This window comes from Medicago sativa, chromosome 7, assembly GCF_051527215.1.
Source record: "Medicago sativa cultivar Bolivia chromosome 7, Bolivia_mono, whole genome shotgun sequence".
Classification (NCBI taxonomy): Eukaryota; Viridiplantae; Streptophyta; class Magnoliopsida; order Fabales; family Fabaceae; genus Medicago; species Medicago sativa.
Genome location: NC_140755.1, coordinates 104,054,733 through 104,077,058, shown reverse-complemented (window position 1 = coordinate 104,077,058; position 22,326 = coordinate 104,054,733). Strand labels below are relative to the sequence as shown.

Below are 22,326 nucleotides of genomic sequence, written 5' to 3'. Positions count from 1 at the left end.
GTTTGTTGATTTAATTGTGAAAATAATACGCAAAACCATTTCATTTTTTTTTAAGGAAAACCATTTCATTTTTGGTCAAACTATCTTACCTTACGATCGAACTCCAAATTACTATAACCCATTTTCCCTGAAAACCAGATGGTAAACATAAAAAAAAAAACCATTTTGTCTGTGCATGCTATCAATGAAAAGGTCGTCGTAGCTCCTTACAATTTATATCCAAACTAAATATCCTTTAAAACGTTGGATTCATATCATCGTCGATGATCATTAGAAAAAACAAATTATCTTCTCAGTGAGATCGTCCTAATCGTCGATCTTATACAACCATAAAGTCGTCATCATCTTGAGATATTTGAATTTAAAATGAGAAAACGTTGGTTGTGGTATTATGGTAAGAGGAGACTCTAGCGGTATGAGAGGAAGAAGATGCTAAAAAAGTTGTCTCCCACGAACCCTAACATCCCCCTTTTTATTTTAATTTGATTAAAATATTTAAATTAAAATAAATTTAAATAAAACAGATGATATTTTAATGTCATTTGTTTTTTATTTTTACATTGTTTAAATCAATCACATACACAACATACACCCTCCGGTGACTATTACAAGCAAAAATTTTATATGTTAGGTTCATTCAATAAATAATGCATGTGATCTTTAATATAGACCAAATACACAATTTATTGAATGAACATAAAATGTTAAATTTTGCTTATATAGTGACCGAAAAGTGTATACTATTTGTACATGGTCAAGAAATGCCACCAAGGTCAAATTGAACAAATCAAAAAGAAATTCGCTATAATTTTTTTTTTATGAAAAACAAAACATTTTGTGGTGATATAATAATTTTTTTATATAGATATGAAAGTCAAAACTCGTTATATTTGCAAAGATCAAGGGTATATTTTAGTTTTTATTCAATTCCTAAAAAAAAAAGTTTAAAGACCCCATTAAAAGAAGAGAAAATGAATACCTATTCCCTATGATAGTTATATGAGAACTCTCTATTCAATTCTTGTTTTTTTTTTTTAATTTATTTTTTAAATGGTCATATTAAAGTACATCTATTTAAATTTAAATAAATGACGTGTACAATATTCGGTGAATATAATTCAGTTGTCAGAGACATTGTACTGTAATATGTAGAGTCTGGGTTCGAACTTCACATATCCCACTTTTCATTTTACAATGTGAATTTTAACCACTACTTGATCCAAAAAAAATGACTTATACGCACTGATTTAAGGATTTTTTTTTTTTAAAATACTTTTTTTAATTTATTACATGCTTTTATATATTAATTAATTGATGTGAAAACACATTAATTTTTTTGGTGGTGCCCGGGATTTGAACCTGACCTTGCATATTTTATGCATTGTCCAAACCAACGATAACAGATTAATTAATTGCACTTTCTATACACTTTAAATTCAAAAAAAAAAAAAAAATGTTTATTGAAGTTTAAAACCGAATAGCATCCCATTGTAATCACATGCTTAACAATATTCCAAAACCTTTTTCTACACTTTTCTTCCCCAGTTCACCTCCATTCCATCCCTGCAACTTTCCGACGCTTTGGTTCTGTTCTAGGGTTTGCGATCAGAAGGAAAAAAAATGTCTGTGGCACCATCGGTGCAGTGTGTATACGTAACAGAGGATCGTGTTCGCGAATGGAGTAGTGGCAATGCCAACCCTTCTCTCAACCTCTCCCAACCTGTTCCAATGCTTCGCTTCCTCTACGAACTCTCTTCCACTATGGTGCGTTCCTTTTCTCCATTACTAATTTTCAATTTCCTCCGCAATCTTCTGATTATTTTCAATTATTGATTGTTGTTTGTTAGGTTCGTGGTGAATTGCCGTTTCCCAAGTGTAAAGTAGCATTAGATTCTGTCACATTCTCCGAGGTTAAAGCTTCCGCTGAGAATCTAGCATCAAATTTTGCAGATATAATCAGCCAGATGGCACAAGATGTGAGTTACTGACTTGTAGCACTAACACTTCTGATAAAAGGCGTCTTCAGTACACCACACCGACATGTGTGATTACAGTGAATTATGTCATTATCTCAGAGACGTGTTCAATGCTTTGTCAGTGTTTGACACATGTTTGACACCGACACGTGTAATTGAATTGAATTATGTGATTTTCTCAAAGACATTGCCTGGTGTATGATACCGACATGACACCACACTGACTTTTGTGATTACATTGAATCATGTCATCTTCCCAAATTATATTGACATCTACCTGTCAGTATCCGTGAGTGCGTCTGTGCTTCATAGGTTACTGATGCTTTTCATTGTGAAATTCTCCACAAGTTGATAAATACTACTCGCCATAGCTTGGTAGAGTTTTATTTTTATTTTTTTTAAATTGAGTTTATTAATTAAAATATCATTTGACTATAGGGTTATGTAAAGTTCCACATTCTTAAGCATCAGAACAGATACATGCATATCTACAAGCCTATAACCATGCAATGGGACATTGAATTGATTTGAAGCTTTGAGTGTTTATGAATTTATAACTATATTGTTTGTACTAAGTCCACCGAATAAATTTACTTGCTCATCTCCTTGGTTACAGCTTACATTGTCCGGAGAGTTTCGTTCTCGTCTCATTAAACTGGTCAGTATTTGATCTTGTGTTCTTTAGTCTATACAAGTATTGTGTAGAATATATATTAATGTTTTGTATACAATTCATGGTTTTCATTCGAATTTTTCTACAATTTATTTTTTGCTGAAAAGTTTTAATTTTGTAGGCAAGATGGCTTGTGGAATCCAAATTGGTTCCAGTTAGGTTACTTCAAGAACGTTGCGAGGTCTGCTTTTCTGGTCTCCTTCATTTTCAAATTATTAACATTATAGTTCGTCAGTTGTCTTCTAGACAGTTTCTTGAGCAATTTTGTAGGCTAGAGCTTTTATGCTTTCTAAGTTTCTTGCGTTTATAAAATTTATTGGTTTGCTATGCATTTGTAGGAAGAATTTTTGGGGGAGGCTGAATTTATCAAAATCAAGGCTCAGGAGTTGAAGGGAAAAGAGGTGAGCACTTAATTTTTATAAACATGTCACACACCATTAAGAATCTTGCAAAGTTGTAGTTATATGCCTTCCCCCACACCATTTTTTATCTTGAACTTCATTCATACTCGGTATTTGTTGCCTGTCTTGAATAATTAAGTACTTAATAGCAAAGTTAGTTTGTGGTACAAGGTTGTTGCAAAGTGTAACTAATTGAATCCTGTTTGGTAAGCTACACCGACCTATCAACACCCAAAATCTCTTGTATTCAGAGTTCAGAATCAAATATTCAGAATTTAGATTCTTCACTGTGCACTATGTCTGCTTGATGGGAGTTTCATTATTGTGTGTATTTGATTCATTTGTGCTGTTGACTTCAGGTCAGAGTTAATACACGACTTCTTTATCAGCAAACCAAATTCAACCTTCTCAGAGAAGAGAGTGAGGGCTATGCCAAACTGGTATAATTCTAATTTCTGTTCTCTTGACTTTTTTACTTTTTTGGATGTAATCTAGAATTATTATTACATGCTGCACTTTCACATGTGACCTATCACAGTTCAAAACAGCTTGAGTACATGGTAGAGTTGCTTGTTGACATTTTTCCAATACTTTTGAAGAAACTGAGAGAGTAGAGACTTATGGATCAATATAAGGAACATGCAAATAACCTTTCTGAACTTATGATATCCAAGAAAACTAAGTTTGACCAAAAGAGTAGATTATTTATCACGACTTAGAAAGAGAGATCATGCGCAGAAGAAAAATATAGATACTAGAAACTCAAGCAGGAGAAATATGAGGCGGTTTCTTTGGAAATAAAAGTGAATGCTTAATTTTGTTGTTTAAATGAGAGGATGGCATCCAATTAATTAAGCATTAGTATGGGTCCATCTATTGTTGTCCCTTGGTCAGGTGAAGTTGCACAAATTTGGAAATAACAAGAGCTTTAAGGACAAGGAGTGAAGTTATGACTCCATGTGAAGGGACTTAATTATAATGTTTGTTTTCTCTTTTGGGTGCTTTGTTAGGAAATTCTTTTGTAGATTTAGGTAGTCTTGCGACATGGTTAATAGATATTTCATTGGAACATATTAAAATTTTATCGGGTTTTTTAATCAACAATATGGTTCTTTTTGACATTCGAATTCTTACATATTGAATGATTGAATACAACATAATGCCAGTCTTTAATCTTTCTATAAGTTGGAGATTTTGGCTGAATTATGCCTTATGCTTTCCAGATAAGATTCTTCTGTATGCTGTATTAAATTTAGGTTAATTGTATAGGTCACTCTACTTTGTCGGGACTCTGAAGCGTTGACTGAAAAAGGATCTGCATCAACAATGGGCATTATTAAGGTCTTAACAATTTGAAGTATTATGAATATTCCATGATTTTCTGTTTTTGTTTTATAATGATAATGATCAACCATGATTTTCTGTTTTTGTTTTATAATAATAATGATCATATTTCTGGTTTACCTTACTTCTGCAGTCAGTGATTGGTCATTTTGATTTGGATCCAAACCGGGTTTTTGATATTGTAAGTTGGATCTCTTCAAGTGTCTATTTTCCCAATAAACTCAGGCGCCTATCTGCATTATCATTTATTGTTGTATCTGGCTACTGACGGATGTTTCTTATCAGGTGCTTGAGTGTTTTGAACTTCAGCCTGATAATGATGTGTTTATAGAGCTGATTCCTATTTTTCCCAAGGTAGATAAAAATAGAAGCTTTTGTAATTCTTATATTTTATTTTAAAATTTAAACTGGAAGTTTTTATATCATAATTTTTTCTCTTCTATTCAGTCTCAAGCTTCACAGATTCTTGGATTTAAATTTCAATATTATCAGCGCATGGAAGTCAGTAATCCTGTACCATATGGGCTCTATAGACTTGCAGCCTTGCTGGTGAAGCAAGATTTTATCGATCTTGATAGCATGTAAGATATTGTGCTCATGTGCTGCTCAAGAATCACATTTATTATTCTTATGTAATACTATAGTAGTAATTCTGAACAGTTATTCAATACTGAATCAATATTTTGCTCTATGGTCATACGAACACGAAGTGGTGGTTGCATTGAAGGAGATTTACATACATCATTGGAGGTGCTTTGTACAATTTATGAGATACTTTTTTAACTATCATTTTTATTACAGATATGCTCATTTACTCCCCAAGGATGAAGAAGCATTTGAGCATTATAGCACTTTCTCTTCCAAGCGCCTTGATGAGGTATTCATGCTCTGGTAGTTCATTTATTGTTGTTTTTTTATTTTTATTTTTTGGTTTGGAATAAAAATATTCAAAACTACTGTGTGGGATAAGGCTAAAATGAAAAAAAAAAAAAAAAAAAGAATCAGAAATACAGGAATCTGGCAATAATATCAGAAATTTTGCCAAAGAGAAATATGGAGAGATTAAGAGCCAAAATATCTTGAAATTGCAAGAAAACAGTCCAGTCCCTTCCTGTGCTTCAGAACTAGAGCGCCGTTTTCCTTGGTTCATATATCCCTTAGATACTCATTGGTTAGCCTGGTATTCAAATTAATATACGGCTGTAAGCTCCTGAATATTTACAGCCTCAGACATTCTGAGGGCCTCCTGTCTTTGGTGGTTCCTTGTTGATGGCCTATGTGAGGCCAGTCATGTGTGTGGGCTCATTCATGCTTTGCATTATTAATCTTTCCTTAGTCTGTAGTTGACTTGTTTCTGAATGCTGCATCAACTCAATTGAACAATACGGGTTGGGTATTTCACTGGAATTATGTGAACTTCGAGTGCTTAAATTTCAATTTCAATCTATTTGACCTATTAGTGTTGGTGTTGATTTTGCGTAATATTAACATATTCATGTTTTTTTTTTTATTCCTGCTCTGTCCTCCTTTGTTTTCATATTTTATTTTGGCGCTTGTTTGGTATCACAAAGATTAACAATCTTAATTACAGGCTAATAAAATTGGAAAAATAAACCTTGCTGCTACCGGAAAAGATCTAATGGATGATGAGAAAACGGGGGATGTAACTGTTGATCTCTTTGCTGCTATAGCCATGGAAACTGATGCAATTGGCGAGCGGAAATCCGAGCTTCAAAACAGTCAAACTTTGGGCTTGCTTACTGGCTTTCTTTCTGTGGATGACTGGTATGTTGATTTGTAAATCTACTTGTTGCATGTGGTTATAAAGACAGTTATTATGACAAGCTCTTGATTTTTATCTTTTTGGATGCTATATTTTTGTGATGTCGCACAGCCTGCTCCTTTGTATGTCAGTTTAAACTACTTCGTGTCAAAAAATAGTTAATTTATTTAACCATTTTTATAAACTATATGTTAATTACTCACCAATAATGACAATGGAATTTTTTTTTGCTGTCTGTGGAGACATTTGCCTTGAATTTCATTTGTGCTAATGATTTTACACGTGATGATTTAATCAGCATTGTATATGTTATTTAGCATGGTATTCAGTATCTTATGATACATGCAAATCGTATCTCAAATTGATACAAAACTGAACCCAATCAATACGAGTTCCTTGTGCATCTATTTTAGATTAGACATGGACCAACTAGTGTTGTCAAGTGTCAACTGTGGATCACAGAAAATAAGGTTTGTTCAATTGTGGTTCATTGACAAAGGAAGACATATTTGTGATTGATACATAAAAAAGACAAACATCTTTTGTTGACAAATATAAAAAATAATGGAATTATATTTTTCACTGATGCATAAAAACACGGGACATATATTTATCACTAATGAACATAACCATATAGGATACATATTTGTCATTGCGGCATAAGAAAACACAGGCGAATTTGAAAGAAAAAAACACGGAATAAATAGTTTTCTTCGATAAATAAAAAAAAACAAAAAATAATAATTTCCGGAGATTGAAAAATAGTAGCTTGTCGCCCATGCATTGCACGGGTTAATACACTAGTATCATCTATTTCACTATATTTTGTACTAAATAACATATCGCAGAACCACAACAATTTGTTCAAATTCTGCTATACAATAGCGCTGCTATAGGCAATATGTAACGGCACTGATGAATCCCAACCTGAATTTTGTCAACTTTGTATAGTAGCCAATTTTTATTTTTTTTTTGTCATTTGATTTTTGACTTGAGGGATAACCTTGATGCAACTGGTAAAGTTGTTGTCATGTGACTGGAAGGTCACGGGTTCAAGTCCTGGAAACAGCCTCTTGTGTAAAACAGGGTAAGGCTGCGTACAATACAGCAAATGGTGGGACCCCTTCTCGTACCCTGCATATGCGGGAGCTCTAGTGCACCGGGTTGCCCTTACTATTTGATTTTTGACCTGAATCTTGAATTCTTGAGGTTCGTATATGATATATCAACTTATATTTTTGCCAAGTCACTTGTTTTTACTTAGAAATACCATATTTTTAATCATCATCTATCTTACGATTCAAACAAATATTAGATTAAGAATTCAGAAAATAAGTCTTCCGATCCACGATTTGAATCTCGATTTGCTAACCATCTTATTGAGATGTAACGTGGATCTCAAAGTTTATAATTTTTTCCTTAAGATTTGATTCCTTTCCAGTCCTACTAAATTGATTTATGGCTTAATTTTTGTAGTATTTCAGTGTTTGTAGAATTTCCTCTAATGCATATAGTCATGGGTTGGTTTCCTTTTGTTTTAACAGGTATCATGCACATGTACTATTTGAACGCCTCTCACCACTCAATCCAGTGGAACATATTCAAATATGTGATAGTTTGTTTAGGTAAGACTTGTGTATAATATCTCTCTGTCATGCAGGCATTAGCTTTGAGAACTTATATTTGAGTGCATTTTGGACATGCATATCTTATGAATGTATTTATGATGTGTTTTTTAGGGGATAAAAATATGTCAATGTTGATGAGGAAGTATACTTAGGCTCTGTTTGGTAAAAATAGCGGATAGCTTATAAGCTAGCTGATAAGCTAGCTGATAGCTTTTAGCTGATAGCTTATAGCTGATAAGCTAATTAAAGTGTTTGGTAAAAATAGCGGTTGAACTAGCTGATAAATGTAAAATTACATAAAAGGACATTGTTAATTCATATAAAATTTATACTACTATAAATTAATATTTAAGATATTTAATAATTTAAATTAATCAATTTAATATATATATTTTATAGATTAATAAATTAATATTTTATTTTTTGGTCAAAATACTTAATTTCTTTTTATTTTAAAAACAAAAAGAAAAATCGAATCCATATGTTAAAAAACAAAAATATTAAAAGTGAAGAGGAAGAACAACAACAAAAAATAAAAATAAAAATCAATTGGATAATTATTATATTCGTGTACTGTTTTTTGTTTAAAAAGTTTAATTCATATTACGATTCATATTACGTAAAACTCATTCATTGCAAATTGTCGTAAAAAAAATTACTTATATTGCTAAATGAAAAAAAAATCATGTGACAAAAAAATGGGATTGAAAATTGTTTCAGCATTAACGTAAAAATATTTCAGATTGTAATAAATTATAAAGGGTAAAAAGGGATTTTAGATAAAATAGCAAGGGCAAAAGTGGAATAAAGTACAATAAGCTATAAGCTCAAACGCTACTTGAAGTAGCTTCTGAAAAATAGCTTATAAGCTCGTGGAAATTCGTGAAATAAGCTATAAGCTCGTGGTAAAAGATCGTTACCAAACAGAGCTTTTTTTGTCAAACGAGCTTATAAGCTATAAGCTATAAGCTATAAGCTCATTTGGTGGGCTTACCAAACAGAGCCTTATACTAAGTAGAGCTTGTAGTAATATATGAGAAAAAATGGGGGCGGGTAATAAGATATCCTCCAAAAACAAAAGCTATGCTTTTCTTAGATTAACTATCAAGTCAATAAAATAGAGTCAGACTGTACTTAAAACAGTTTGAAATCCAGGACATAAGAACCCACACAAAAACCTGTCTCTGATACCAACGTTGTCATGACCCAATTTGGATCATGATTGGCGCACAGACTATCATCCTAGTCTGGCATATCTTCTCGAAGGCCTACCATGCATCCGCTATCAATCATCGAACATAATCATGATCCAAATTGGGTCGTGACAAAGTTATGTTTAAGCTATTAGGCGATGGCACATGAATACTATTTATATTAGTATTTCTAAAAGCATGAATAATAATGTAATCACATGCGCTTTGGAGTTACCCAAACTTCAAACTTGTCTACCTTGTGCCAAAAATATTGGAGCGAGAAGGCCTCTGGACCACTTGGCCATTGAGGCTTTGCTACAAAATGTTATAAACTAACTATTCTGAAAGCTTAAGGTATTATGTGAAGACTTGGAAATAGATTGTCACAGTCTTATCAGGATTGAAGTGATGGTATCCATATTCTAATGCCATTGCATATTCGAAACTGAAACTTCCTTGAAACTGCCACAAGTACAACACTTGAGGGAAGCCATAAAAGCTACCTTATCCCAAAGTAAGGCCAAAGGAGTTATGTGACATCAGTCTCCTTTTTCTTCTGAAGAGTTATGTGACATAAGTCTCCTGAAGCAACGCCATAAAAGTCCAATGGATCATTTTTTTTAAAATGAAAACCCTAGAACACAATTTTAAGAATGGGGTCACGTGACACTACCCTCTTTTGGAAGGCAACCTTAGCACTAACGGGACTGGACTATTCCCACTTGTTTCCCTGGGCCTTGGCCGATATATTCAATACGTCCCCAGATTCATAGCTATAAACAGCTCCTCATATGATTTGAATCGACAACTATAAATTCCATTTCGTAGTCCGTAGATGCGAACAACACTGCCTACACTTAAAATGTTCATTACATACCAACCAATTACACAAAGTGACAGAACTGCATCAACTGCATGCTTCCGCCAAACTTTTCCCCAATCTTTCCTTCCAAAATATTTTGAAATAGACCGAGAAGCTCTTCCAAATTCATGGTGCCCACCCAACATTTATTTATGCCTGTATGTTTGTACCTTGTCAATGCATTTAACAGCATAGATTTTTGGGTCACTTAGTTTTGTTTGAGTTTTATTACGGTCAACAATTTGTTTGAATGGTTGTTTTTAGCAATAGCTTTAAATAATACCAAGATCTTCATACAGGTTTATTGAGAAGTCAATTTCTTCACCATATGATGCTATTCGCCAAGCACATGTTCAAAACTCTGGATCGTCCACTGGAGGCAGCACCGATTCTATTGACGTAGATAACCCTTCAGGATACAGTTCTTTCATTGATCTTCCAAAGGAAATTTTTCAGATGCTTGCTTGTACTGGACCTTTTCTCTACCGAGATACTATGTTGTTACAGAAGGTGCATTAAGTTGTTTTAATATTCTGGTAACTTGTCTCCTTGGTGTATTTTATGCTGATAATGATTTCCCTTCCTGCCTTCTCCCTCAAACATGTGTAGGTTTGTAGGTTGTTGAGAGGTTATTACCTTTCTGCTCTCGAGCTTGTTAGTCATGGTGACGGCGCATTGAATCCTCAATTTCATTTTATTGGAAATCCTCACCTACATTTGAAGGAAGCAAGGCTAAGGGTGGAGGATGCTTTAGGAACTTGTCTACTACCTTCTCTACAGTTGGTTCCTGCTAATCCAGCTGTTGGCCAGGCAATTTGGGAACTAATGAGTCTTCTTCCTTATGAGGTTTTCCTTTGCATTTGTTGTTTATCCCTTTACCTGATATATTGTTATCTGTTATCTACAAGATTGGTTGATGAGTCTTACCTATTTAGGCACGATATCATTTATACGGTGAATGGGAAAAAGATGATGACCGCTATCCTATGCTGTTGGCTGCTAGACAAACTGCCAAGGTTTGACAATCTATATATGTGTGGACCATCTGTGCTCAATGTTGCAAGCCTGATTCTTTGTTATATTTATTCTATTTGCTTTATTTTTATACAGTTGGACACTAGACGTATTTTGAAACGGCTGGCAAAGGAAAATTTGAAGCAGCTGGGTCGGATGGTCGCAAAATTAGCTCATGCCAACCCTATGACTGTCCTCCGAACAATTGTTCAGCAGGTGCTGATTTACTAGAGCTTGTATTTTGCGAAGGCTGAAGGGCTCTGGCCTATATGATGTTGTGCACTCTGTTATGTTGATTTTTTCATATTGTGTGATATGCAGATTGAGGCATACAGACACATGATTACTCCTGTTGTGGATGCATTTAAGTATTTGACTCAGGTTTGTATTTTTATTTTATATTCCTTTCACTATCTTTTTCACTGCATCCACTGGCGATATCGTAATACGTGAACTCATAATAAGCTTTAAGAGACGTGTGACCTAAGACCTTATTTATTTTTCAATCCTTTGAGTCGCCTTACTGAAACCTGGAAAAGAGTCTGTAATAAAGGAGGATATATAGAAACTTGAACTATGCTAACACAACCATCTATGTACGGAAGGAAGCCTTCCAATTAGTTTGAAGCTCAACCATTTTTCTTTTCATATATGTCCTTGTACTTTTCCATATGTTGTTTCTTAAGACATTAATCATGTTCTGCTTTTGGAAGTTGTTTTCAATATTGGTAAATTGTTTTTGATTCGGAGCCTTACTTTTTTTGTTCTAACAGCTTGAATATGATATATTGGAATACGTTGTGATTGAGCGATTGGCACTTGGTGGACGTGATAAGTTAAAGGATGACGGGATTAATTTGTCAGACTGGCTTCAATCTCTAGCTTCATTTTGGGGCCACCTGTATGTATAGTTGTTTCCTTCGCACTTCTATTGTATTTAGTTTCTTGACAAGTTATCCTGTGCATTTGGCAATTCAGATCAATACAAATCACTTTGCTTGCCAAACGGTGGGCATACACAGACAGATAGTTTGGAACATATATTTATTGGTCAATATGGGTGGGCATTTCTTTGTTATCCTTGCAAAGTTCGAAGTTCAAACTTCCATTAGTCCATTGTCCTTGTAATTTCTTAAGGAAAATTCATAGACTTAATGTGCCACTTAAGATATACAAGTGACTTGTCAGCTGCAATAGGACTCTACCACGATAGATGGAGAATTATCTGATTTAAATGAAGTTATTTGTTAAGTTGGTTAGTAATGTCTCTTTGGCTGCATGGAAGTCCAGTACTGTTGCCAGATACAATTAGTTAATGATGACTAAAAGAATGAATGCTTACTGAGTGCAATAATATTAGTTGGAAGTCATCAGTGTTGTATGCATGATATCCGTGATTCTCAACGATCGATGTTGGAAGTCATCTAATGGAGGAGATAAAAGAATTGAGTGATTTTAATGTGAAGAATGATTTGTATTGTATGCATGATACCCATGGTTCTCAGTGAATAATGATTTGGCATTCTGTGACAGATATTTTGGAACATATATTTATTGGTCGATAGGGGTGAGCTTTCTTTGTTATCCTTGCAAAGTTCGAAGTTCAAACCTCCGTTAGTCCATTGTCTGTAATTTCTTCAGGACAATTCATAAAGTTAATAGGCCAATTAAGATATACAAGAGAATTATCAGCGGCAATAGGACTCTACCACGATAGATGGAGAATTATCTGATTTAAATGAAGTTATTCGTTAAGTTGGTTAGTAATGTTTCTTTGGTAGCTTGGTTTGTAATGTAAGAAGTTCAGCACTGTTACCTGATACAATTAGTTAATGAAGATAAAAAAATGAGTGCTTATAAAGTGCAATAATATCAGTTGTAAGTCATCTGTTTTGTATGCATGACATCTATGATTCTCAATGATCTATGCTGGAAGTCATCTAATGGAGGGTATGAAAGAATGGAGTGATTTTAATGTGAAGAATGAGTTGTATTGTATGCATGGTACCCGTGGTTCCAAGTGATTTTTGGTCATTTCTAATGTCTATAAGGAAATGAAAGTTAATGGCTATTATGGGGTACTTACTTTCAGGAGGGAGACAGATCCATATACCATGTGTTAAAACATTTTGTCTTTGCTTAATTGGTCATGGGTTTAAAAAAGTTTGGAAATCGAATTCCTAAGCTGTTGGCCTTGTAGAGAGGGAAGAGCCTGGACTGTTTAATTTGGGTTATTGCTATATATTGATTAGTCATTGTAAAAACCCAACTGTTTGACATGGATGCTTTGTCCTTGGTGTGGAGCTGATAATTTGTAAGTTTTGATCCATCTGATGAGGCTTAAGTTGGTAGTGGCATTCTTGTCAGTGGAATACTCCATTAGCTATTACTTTCACCTTGTGATGCTAATGGAGACCGCAAGATATGAAAGAAACCATCGACTCTTTCTGAAGCTGTTTATCTGCAAATGGACATAATGGAGGAGTTTTGTTGTTAGATAGTATGTTCTTTCTTCAAATGGACATACAAGGAACTCAGAAAAGACAGATTTCATTTGACTTAACCATCAGTAGTTTACCTGGTTGACCTACGATAGTTCACTACTACAAGACAGTTTGTGATTAGGTTGTCTGTACAGCACATTGAGATTGAGTTGGCCTTCTTCTGATGGATGGATAGCATAACAAGTTTTTTTAATATATGGTCTTGTGGGGGTATGTAAACTTCAAAAATGAAGAATGATATGCTTATTGCTGCATTATGTTTGCTACTTTGCGGAACATACTTGTCAATCCTGAACAACTTTGGGGGCCATTATTACACTAGATACGTGTTTTTGCTTTGGAGGGATGGGAATTGAATTCTCTGAAACAGTTTGGTTTGGTTTTCTTCTCTCACGCCTTCCTTTTCTCTAAAGCATTGTGTTGATTAATATAACATTCAGCGCTTGATAATATCAAATAGACTTGGAGTGTGATTATATTCTGTATTAGCTTTCTAAATTCCCCTGACTTGTGAATTGAAGTATATGTTTATTGGTTTGGTTCTTCTTTAGAAGGCCTTAGTTATATTACCAAATAGCTACTTTCAATGTACACGTGACTCTAAAAATACACGATTTGAAGAAGAATAAAAATCTGCTTGATAAAGTTAGGGCATAAGGTTGTGTAAAAATATGAAATTGAAGGAAATGTAGGATCTATTTTTTATGATTTACTAAATAGCTACTTTCAATGTACGCCTGACTCTAAATAAAAAATATTTAGAAAAAGATTATCAGTTTTTGGTAAATATTATGTATGCTTATTTGAATTATTAAAGAGAAAATATGTACTCAGACAAATGTAGTTATCTACCAAATGAAAGAGATCAGGATTAAATGACTGGAAAATATTAACTATAAATGAATTCAAGCAGCAGTCAATAAGAAATAATTATGGAAGGAATGAGTAACGGTGCATAAAAAAGATATTTAACAAATAGCATGCAAAACAAATACAATAATTTGGTCGATATCATTGACCCTCAAGTTTTACGAGCAAATGTAGCACCTCTTAAGATCCATTTCATGACAGAATGTGCCATCATATTGTTGAGCAAATTAATCATCTGCTGGTGAGAACAGTACTCGATTTCCTCTTTACAATTAGATTCAGCAATTTCTTCATGTTGTTTGGGCAGAGTTTTTGGGATGTGTGGCGATTATTATATAGCAAGTTAAGAGGGTCTCCACTAAACATGTTTCTAGCTGATAAAGTCATGCTTGCAATTTCTTGCCAGCTGTACGATTCAGTGTGCTTATTTATTTTTTATTTATTTATGCAATGTTCGTGGTACTTGATATAGACAGTTTGACTTCATTTGTCTTGTCTCCATTATTTCCTGTTTTTGTTCATAATTGTGTATGTTGTTTCAAGAGAATGATATTCTTTGAATGTTTTCATGAGTTCAAGTCTTTTTATGATAGATGTAAAAAGTATCCATCAATGGAATTGCGGGGCCTTTTCCAGTATCTTGTGAACCAGTTAAAAAGGGGACAAGGAATTGAGCTTGTTCTACTGCAGGTTCTTCTTCTTTGTTGATCTTTTTTAATTAAATTATACCATTCTTTGTGATATGAATCATGAAATTCCAAATACTGATCGTGATTAAACATTTTTGTTGGTTTTTTAGGAGCTTATCCAACAAATGGCAAATGTTCAGTACACAGAGAATTTGACTGAGGAACAGCTGGAGGCTATGGCAGGGAGTGAGACTCTGAAATGTCATGCAACTTCTTTTGGGATGACTCGGAATAATAAGGTACTAAAGTAAAGCTTAAAGATTTTGGAAAGCAAGAGATTGATGAAATGGCACTTTTGATAGATTCAAATTTCTTTTAATTTACATTGCCACAGTTGTTTTGTTTTGTACTTATTGAACTGGTTAATAAGCACTTGTTTACATTTGGTTTTGGGAAATTTAGTGAGTACATACAATGGGCATAATTTTTTTTGTTGCATAACTGATTGAGATTAGAGCAATTATACCTAGTTTAATGTTCTATCAGGTGAGTTGGTGATTGACTTTGTAAGTCACTAAGATATCTGTTAAAGAGTTCCACCAGCCGGTTTTGTGGGGTTTTGCTAGGCCCAACCACGAATTCTAAGAATATCTAATAATCTATGCAGGCATTGATAAAGTCAACTAGCAGGCTTAGAGATGCATTACTTCCTAAAGATGAACCAAAGTTGGCGACCCCCCTCTTGCTTCTTCTTGCTCAGCATCGTTCTCTGTAAGTTCTTAAACTTGTAATGTTAGAGCTGGCAATCTAGATATTATTCTGAAATTTAATGTTTTTGCAGGGTTCTCGTCAATGCAGATGCACCCTACATTAAAATGGTCAGTGAACAATTTGATAGATGTCATGGCACTCTTCTTCAATATGTGGATTTTCTAGGCAGTGCAGTCACACCAGGATCAAATTATGCTATTCTTATTCCCTCACTTGGTGACCTGGTCCATCTTTACCACTTGGACCCTGAGGTTTTTGTTTCCCTTCTGTCTCTTTGTTTCTTATAAACTTCGTTACTGCATGGCATCATCTTTATTTCTGTTTTGGTTTTCCCTTGAGTTGCAGTATTTATGGCATACCTTTCTTTACTTGAACCTCATTTAATTCCTTTTTTTCTTTCTGGTCAGGTTGCTTTCTTGATATATCGCCCTGTTATGAGACTTTTCAAGTCTCAGAGGACTCCCAATGTTTGCTGGCCCTTGGATGATAGAAATGCTGCAAGTCATTCATCTGCAAACATTGAGTCTGACCCTGCAGATTATTCTGGTAGTATGGTTCTAGATATTGGCTCCAACAAAAATCCAATTAGGTTATAATTCTAACCTTTTTTCATGTATTTTGTTAAAACTTTCCTGATATACTTCAACATAAAACTATTAAAACCAATATGTTGAGATGGATTAGATGCCATTCCAGATGAAAAACTTGAGCCTTAAAATGTTGCTTTATTATCTGTATCAGATGTACAATAAGATATTCGAAGTTTATTTCTGCTGTTTTATGGATTGGTATTTACAATTGTATTACTGTATACAGGTGGTCATATCTGCTCGATACTGTTAAAACCATGTTGCCTTCAGAAGCGTGGAATAGCCTATCTCCTGATCTTTATGCAACATTTTGGGGTCTCACGTTATATGATCTGTACGTTCCGAAAAACCGTTATGAGTCAGAAATAGCCAAGCTGCATGCTAATCTTAAATCTTTGGAGGAGCTTTCTGACAATTCAAGCTCAGCAATCACCAAGAGGAAGAAAGAAAAGGAAAGAATTCAAGAATCTCTTGATCGTCTTATTAGCGAATTACATAAGCATGAAAAAAATGTCGCATCTGTTAATAGACGGCTCTCTCATAAAAAAGACAAATGGCTGAGTTCATGTCCTGATGATACCTTGAAGATTAACATGGAGTTTCTTCAGCGTTGTATATTTCCACGCTGTACTTTCAGTATGCCAGATGCTGTTTATTGTGCTATGTTTGTACACACACTCCATTCCCTTGGAACACCCTCTTTTAACACAGTCAACCACATAGATGTTCTTATTTGTAAAACCCTTCAACCAATGATATGCTGCTGCACTGAATATGAAATCGGTAGGCTTGGCAGGTTTCTCTATGAGACTTTGAAGATTGCTTACCATTGGAAGGTAACTAATTAATTATTACTATTTGTTACTTTTTACAATTTTATTTTTACAAATTTTTAATAGCTTTTCGGGGCTTTGTTCAATGTTTCTAATGTTTATGTTCATTTTTTTGTTTCTACCTTTTATTATTTCCAGAGTGATGAATCTATTTATGAACGTGAGTGTGGAAACATGCCGGGATTTGCTGTGTATTCCAGGGAACGAAATAGCAAGCGAGTTACATATGGGCAGTTCATTAAGGCAAGTTCATCTGTTTGCTAGTTTCAAGCTGCTCAAATTGTTCCCTTGCATGCGTTGTCCAGATTTTTCTCAATTGTTTTTTTGCGGGGCTGATCTTGTTTCTTTCCGAGTTTACATAAGATAATGCTGTATATGGACCATTTTCATGTTTCTTCTTTATTGCTGATAGGAACTCTGGAAATGGAGTCAAAGAATCACACAGTTACTAATTCAGTGTCTGGAATCTAGCGAGTACATGGAGATTAGAAATGCTCTTATAATGTTGACTAAAATTTCTAGTGTTTTCCCTGTTACATTGAAGAGTGGGACAAGTCTTGAAAAGCGGGTAAGTTATCCTTATATTAAACTTGGTTATTTTGAACACTTGTGCATATTTTCTAAAAATGTTTCATCATCCATGTAGGTAGCTAAGATTAAAAGCGATGAAAGAGAGGATCTTAAGGTGTTGGCAACTGGTGTAGCAGCAGCGCTGGCTGCTAGGAAGGTACGATGTTATCTTATCACAAGCTTATTTCTTGTCTGTTTTAGCACACTAATCTCATCCAATATGCAGCCTTATTGGGTTACCGGTGAAGAATTTGGTATGGGTTATATTGTCTTCAAGTCTGCACCATCTATGACTAAATCTGCAGTGGGAAATTCTGCAGCTATACAAAGTGGGATTGGTCTTCATGTTTCTCTGACTGAATCTGCCAGTGGGAAACATCTGGACTCTGGAAACACAGTCAAAGACCAGACAGCAAGAACAAAAACTACAGATGACGAGTCAGAAAGAACTGAAAGCATTACAGCGACAAAATCTGATTCTGGCCACGTAAAACTCAAGGGTAGCTCAATGGTGAATGAGTTAGATGCTCAATCATCTCTACCCTCACCTGCTGGACAATCTGGGGCATTAAAATCCGCGGAAAACCCTAAGCAAGTGCAAGAATCCATAAGTAGGGCACCAGATGAACACGTTACAAGAACTGTTGAGGTAGCATTTACTTATCTTTGTTATGTTGTGTAGTTGGCATTTTCCATTTGTATGATGGGCTTGTCTGTGATCCATTTTGCGTCACATTGTTAACTAGCTGCTAATTGCCTCAGCTTACTGTTTTAGTAGAGGGAAAGAAACCGGGAGAATACATGTGATCTGGAGGAAGAAGTTCTACTACTAGCTGATATTGATAAGAGAAGAGTTGAAAAACTCCTGTAATTTAGAGTTCATACTAATCATTAAAAACTAATAAATTTATATCGTAGACCCAAGTTTGTGTTTTCAAAAGAATGTGGTAAAACATCTCATGCAATTTCTAAATGCAATGTTTCAAACTATTAAAGAGTCCCACATTGGTTTGGAGATGGCCTGAACAAGTGTTTATAAGTGAAAGCAATCTTGACCTCACAAACCGGTTTTGTGGGGTTGTGTTGGGCCCAACCACAATTTCTTAGATGGTATTAGAGCCTCCTCCTTGATCCGTTGGGCCACCTGCTATCTTGTTTCCGCTATCGGGCAACCACCATTTATATCCACGCACTAAGCCCAATAGTGCTAAGCGTGGGTATGTGTGTTAAAGAGTCCCACATTGGTTGGGAGAACAAGTGTTTATAAGTAGGGGCAATCTTTACCCCACATCTATAGCAACACCAAATGCCAATTTCAATAGTAAATTCATTTAGAAAAATCTTTTCCCATGGTGCAGCTGTGCGCACTAGTAAACTGATTTTTTTTATTTTTTATTTTTGTAATTGTTGTTTCATTCATATTGGTGGACACCTTCCTGACAAGAATGACTCTATTTCTAGTGCTTATTTGGCTTTGAAGTGTTGGTTCTCTCCCGGCTAAAATTCTTGTTTGTCCTGTTTTCCATTGTATTCCTTTTATTTTTATCTATAATGACCTGATTCTCCTGTTTTCAGTCAAGAACCTCTGTGAAACGTAAAATGGCTACTGTTTCACTTTTGAAGCCATCAAAACAAGATCCTTTGAAAGAAGATGGTAGATCTGGAAAAACTGTTGCTAGAGCTTCTGGTTCCTCAAGCAACGACAAGGATCTTCAGACCCATGCATCAGATGGAAGACACACTGGAACAAACGTCTCTTCTTCAATCAATGCTAATGGTAACAGCGTTCCAGGTTCTGCAAAAGGATTGGCTCCGTCGGCAAAAATTGCATTTGATGGTTCTGGTAACGAATCAAAGGCAGAGGTTGGGGCAGCCAAATCTTCTATGGTGAAGGATAATGGAAATGATATTGCCGACTTCACTAGAGGATTCTCTTCTCGTGTAGTTCATTCCCCCAGGCATGAAAACACAGCTACCACAAAATCTAGTGATAAAATTCAGAAGCGAACTGGTTCTGTGGATGAACTAGACAGACCAAGTAAACGGTGGAAAGGGGATGTAGATCTAAGAGATTTAGAGGGTGAAGTTCGATTCTCTGAAAGAGAGAAGCTGTTGGATCCTCGATTGGCTGATGACAAAGTGACGCCAGCCGACCTTGGTCTATACAGAGCAGGTAATAAGTCATTGGAAAGGCCAAAAGAAAAAGGCAATGAAAGATATGAAAGGGAATACAGGGAAAGATTGGACCGTCTGGATAAGTCTCATGGTGATGACTTTATTATAGAAAAACCTAGGGACAGGTCAATAGAAAGATATGGAAGAGAACGATCTATTGAGAGAATGCAAGAGAGGGGTAGTGAGAGGAGTTTCAACAGACTCTCTGACAAGGCTAAGGATGATAGAAGTAAATTACGATACAATGATATTTTGATAGAAAAATCTCACACAGAGAGCCGCTTCCATGGACAGAACTTGCATCGGGCATCCCCTTTACCTCCTAATATGGTTCCTCAATCTGTTGGGGCTGGTAGGCGTGATGAAGATGCTGATAGGAGGTATGGAGCTATGAGGCATTCGCAAAGACTTTCTCCAAGGCATGAAGAAAAAGAACTCAGACGGTCTGAAGAGACTGTGATTTTGCAGGATGATCCCAAACGTAGAAAAGAAGATTTTCAAGATCAGAAGCGTGAAGAAAGGAAGGTATGAACCAATATTGTGCATGTTAAGACCCAAATTCTAAGAGTGCATACTATTTCTCTCAGTTTACTAGATGTGTTACTAGGGGTATGTACACTATGGTCAAAGGACTTAAACCGAGTATTATACATTGTTTTATTGTAGCATATCCCTTTGGATTAGCATCAACATTTTACTAGTGGATATGTTCTTAAAAATATCAGTAATCATATACAAATTTTTTAGAGGCTGAATATGTCCCTTTGTCTTTTCACTAAACTAGTTGTTTTGTCCGTAGTAGTTAAAAGAACAAAATACAGTATGATTTTTTCTTTATACTACTTGTTAAACATGGATTAACATAAAAAACTGTGATAAGTGTCTTCATTGACCAATTTTGGTACCAAGTGAATGAGTGGTAGGCATTTAATGAGCATGGTTTTCTATGAGGAACTACTTGTTTTTGAAGCTGATGGATAACATCGACAATTACTTCAAGGTTAAAATGCAACAAATCTGGGAAATATTTTAGCATATAATGTTATTATTTAAGGCATTATAGGGTTTTTTTTATTAGAGTTTCAACCAAGAGTTATTTGTTGTACAGGTTGAGCTAAGGTTGCTTCCTGGTTGTGATTATCTTTGATTTATAATAGAGTACTTTGACACATGTATGCATTGTCTTATAGACGTAGGTTTGGTTCTTGTGTTGCCCTAAATGCTGTGTTATAGTCGTGTGCTTCTCAGCACTCAATTTTTTTTGTTTTTTTAGGTTTGCTTCTCGGCGCTCATTAACATCTTCTGATGTTCTAACAGAATGGACATATGATACATCTGTTCTTTTCTGCAGGAGGAAGAGAGGGAAAGAGATAAATCAAACATTCTAAAAGAAGAGGGTTTTAATGCTGCATCCAAGAGACGTAAACTTACGAGGGAGCATCTACCAACTATGGAGCCTGGGGAGTACTTACCAGTTAATCCTCTCCCCGGTATTGGTATGTCACAAGCATATGATGAAAGAGACAGAAGGGGGCGAATGATCCAGCATGCCAGTTACATAGATGAACCGAGTCTTAGGATTCATGGTAAAGAGGTAGCCAGCAAGCTGAATCGTCGTGAATCAGATCCGTATCCTTAATTGCAAAATACTAGGCTAATATGCTTGCAAGTTTTATTCACAAGTTCATGTCTATCTTGATTGTTTTATGTGCTTATTTACATACCCTTTTTTTTCCCTTTCTTTCTGTTACATTATGCATGGAAGAAAGCTGTGAATCGGGTATTTGGTAAATGAGTTACTTAAATGGTGTTGTATGATACCCTGTATGTCTGGATTGCATGCTATTCATTCACTTATTTTCTTGACCAAAAAAGCTGAATTAATTTAAAATCCTTGAATAGATGCGTTAGTCAAGTTTAAATACATGTTTTCATTCGATTTAATGTAAGATTTCCATTGTTGATAATAATGGTGTACTGCTGCGTCCTTAACTTATTATCATCAGTTTGTACGATCGTGAATGGGATGATGAGAATAGACAAAGAGCTGATCAAAAGCGAAGGCATCGGAAGTAAATAATGGTGTGATTTGCAAGTAAAACATTTTGGAAGGTTTTTCATTCATGGAGGGGCTAGGGTCACATCACTATTATCTGCTACCTTTAAATTTTTTAAATTGTCTGTTTTTTTCTTTCACTAAAGTGGGTGCAAAACAATAATTTATGAATTGATATGTACACTTGTATATAGTTTTGTATATTTTGGGTAGTAAATGATCAAACGTACTCTTTGACAAAATTTCATTTATTACATGAATGTTCCAACATGGGAAACACAATACTCCCACCGTCCGAAATTGTAAGCAAAAAAACGCAAATCACACTTATTAAGAAAACTACAACATAAGAATTTGGAGTATAATTTTGTTTTTTTTAATAAGTTGTATGAGAAGATGTGAAAACAATTTTCATTGCCTATTGGTTATGGAGAAAATAGAAGGGAGAAAATTG

At 34.9% G+C, this 22,326-nt stretch overlaps 1 protein-coding gene across 2 annotated transcripts; it reads left to right on the top strand.

Moving 5' to 3' along the window:
• Positions 1 to 1,498: 1,498 nt before the first annotated feature.
• Positions 1,499 to 22,114, top strand: LOC146911671 (THO complex subunit 2-like). Of its 2 annotated transcripts, XM_085726259.1 has the most exons (32): positions 1,499 to 1,764; positions 1,848 to 1,976; positions 2,593 to 2,634; positions 2,771 to 2,830; positions 2,988 to 3,050; positions 3,410 to 3,490; positions 4,320 to 4,391; positions 4,528 to 4,575; positions 4,680 to 4,748; positions 4,842 to 4,975; positions 5,196 to 5,271; positions 5,986 to 6,179; positions 7,722 to 7,802; positions 10,160 to 10,370; positions 10,470 to 10,706; positions 10,796 to 10,876; positions 10,971 to 11,090; positions 11,196 to 11,255; positions 11,648 to 11,775; positions 14,842 to 14,938; positions 15,048 to 15,176; positions 15,545 to 15,648; positions 15,719 to 15,899; positions 16,056 to 16,237; positions 16,465 to 17,074; positions 17,210 to 17,314; positions 17,484 to 17,639; positions 17,718 to 17,798; positions 17,868 to 18,290; positions 19,217 to 20,341; positions 21,168 to 21,445; positions 21,823 to 22,114. In XM_085726259.1, exons 1-32 carry the CDS (start codon positions 1,621 to 1,623, stop codon positions 21,890 to 21,892), a joined length of 5,571 nt encoding a protein of 1,856 aa, XP_085582385.1. In that variant the 5' UTR covers positions 1,499 to 1,620; the 3' UTR covers positions 21,893 to 22,114. The 2 variants fall into 2 exon arrangements, with proteins under 2 accessions (XP_085582385.1, XP_085582386.1); XM_085726260.1 differs by lacking the exon at positions 7,722 to 7,802.
• The last annotated feature ends 212 nt before the right edge of the window (positions 22,115 to 22,326 follow it).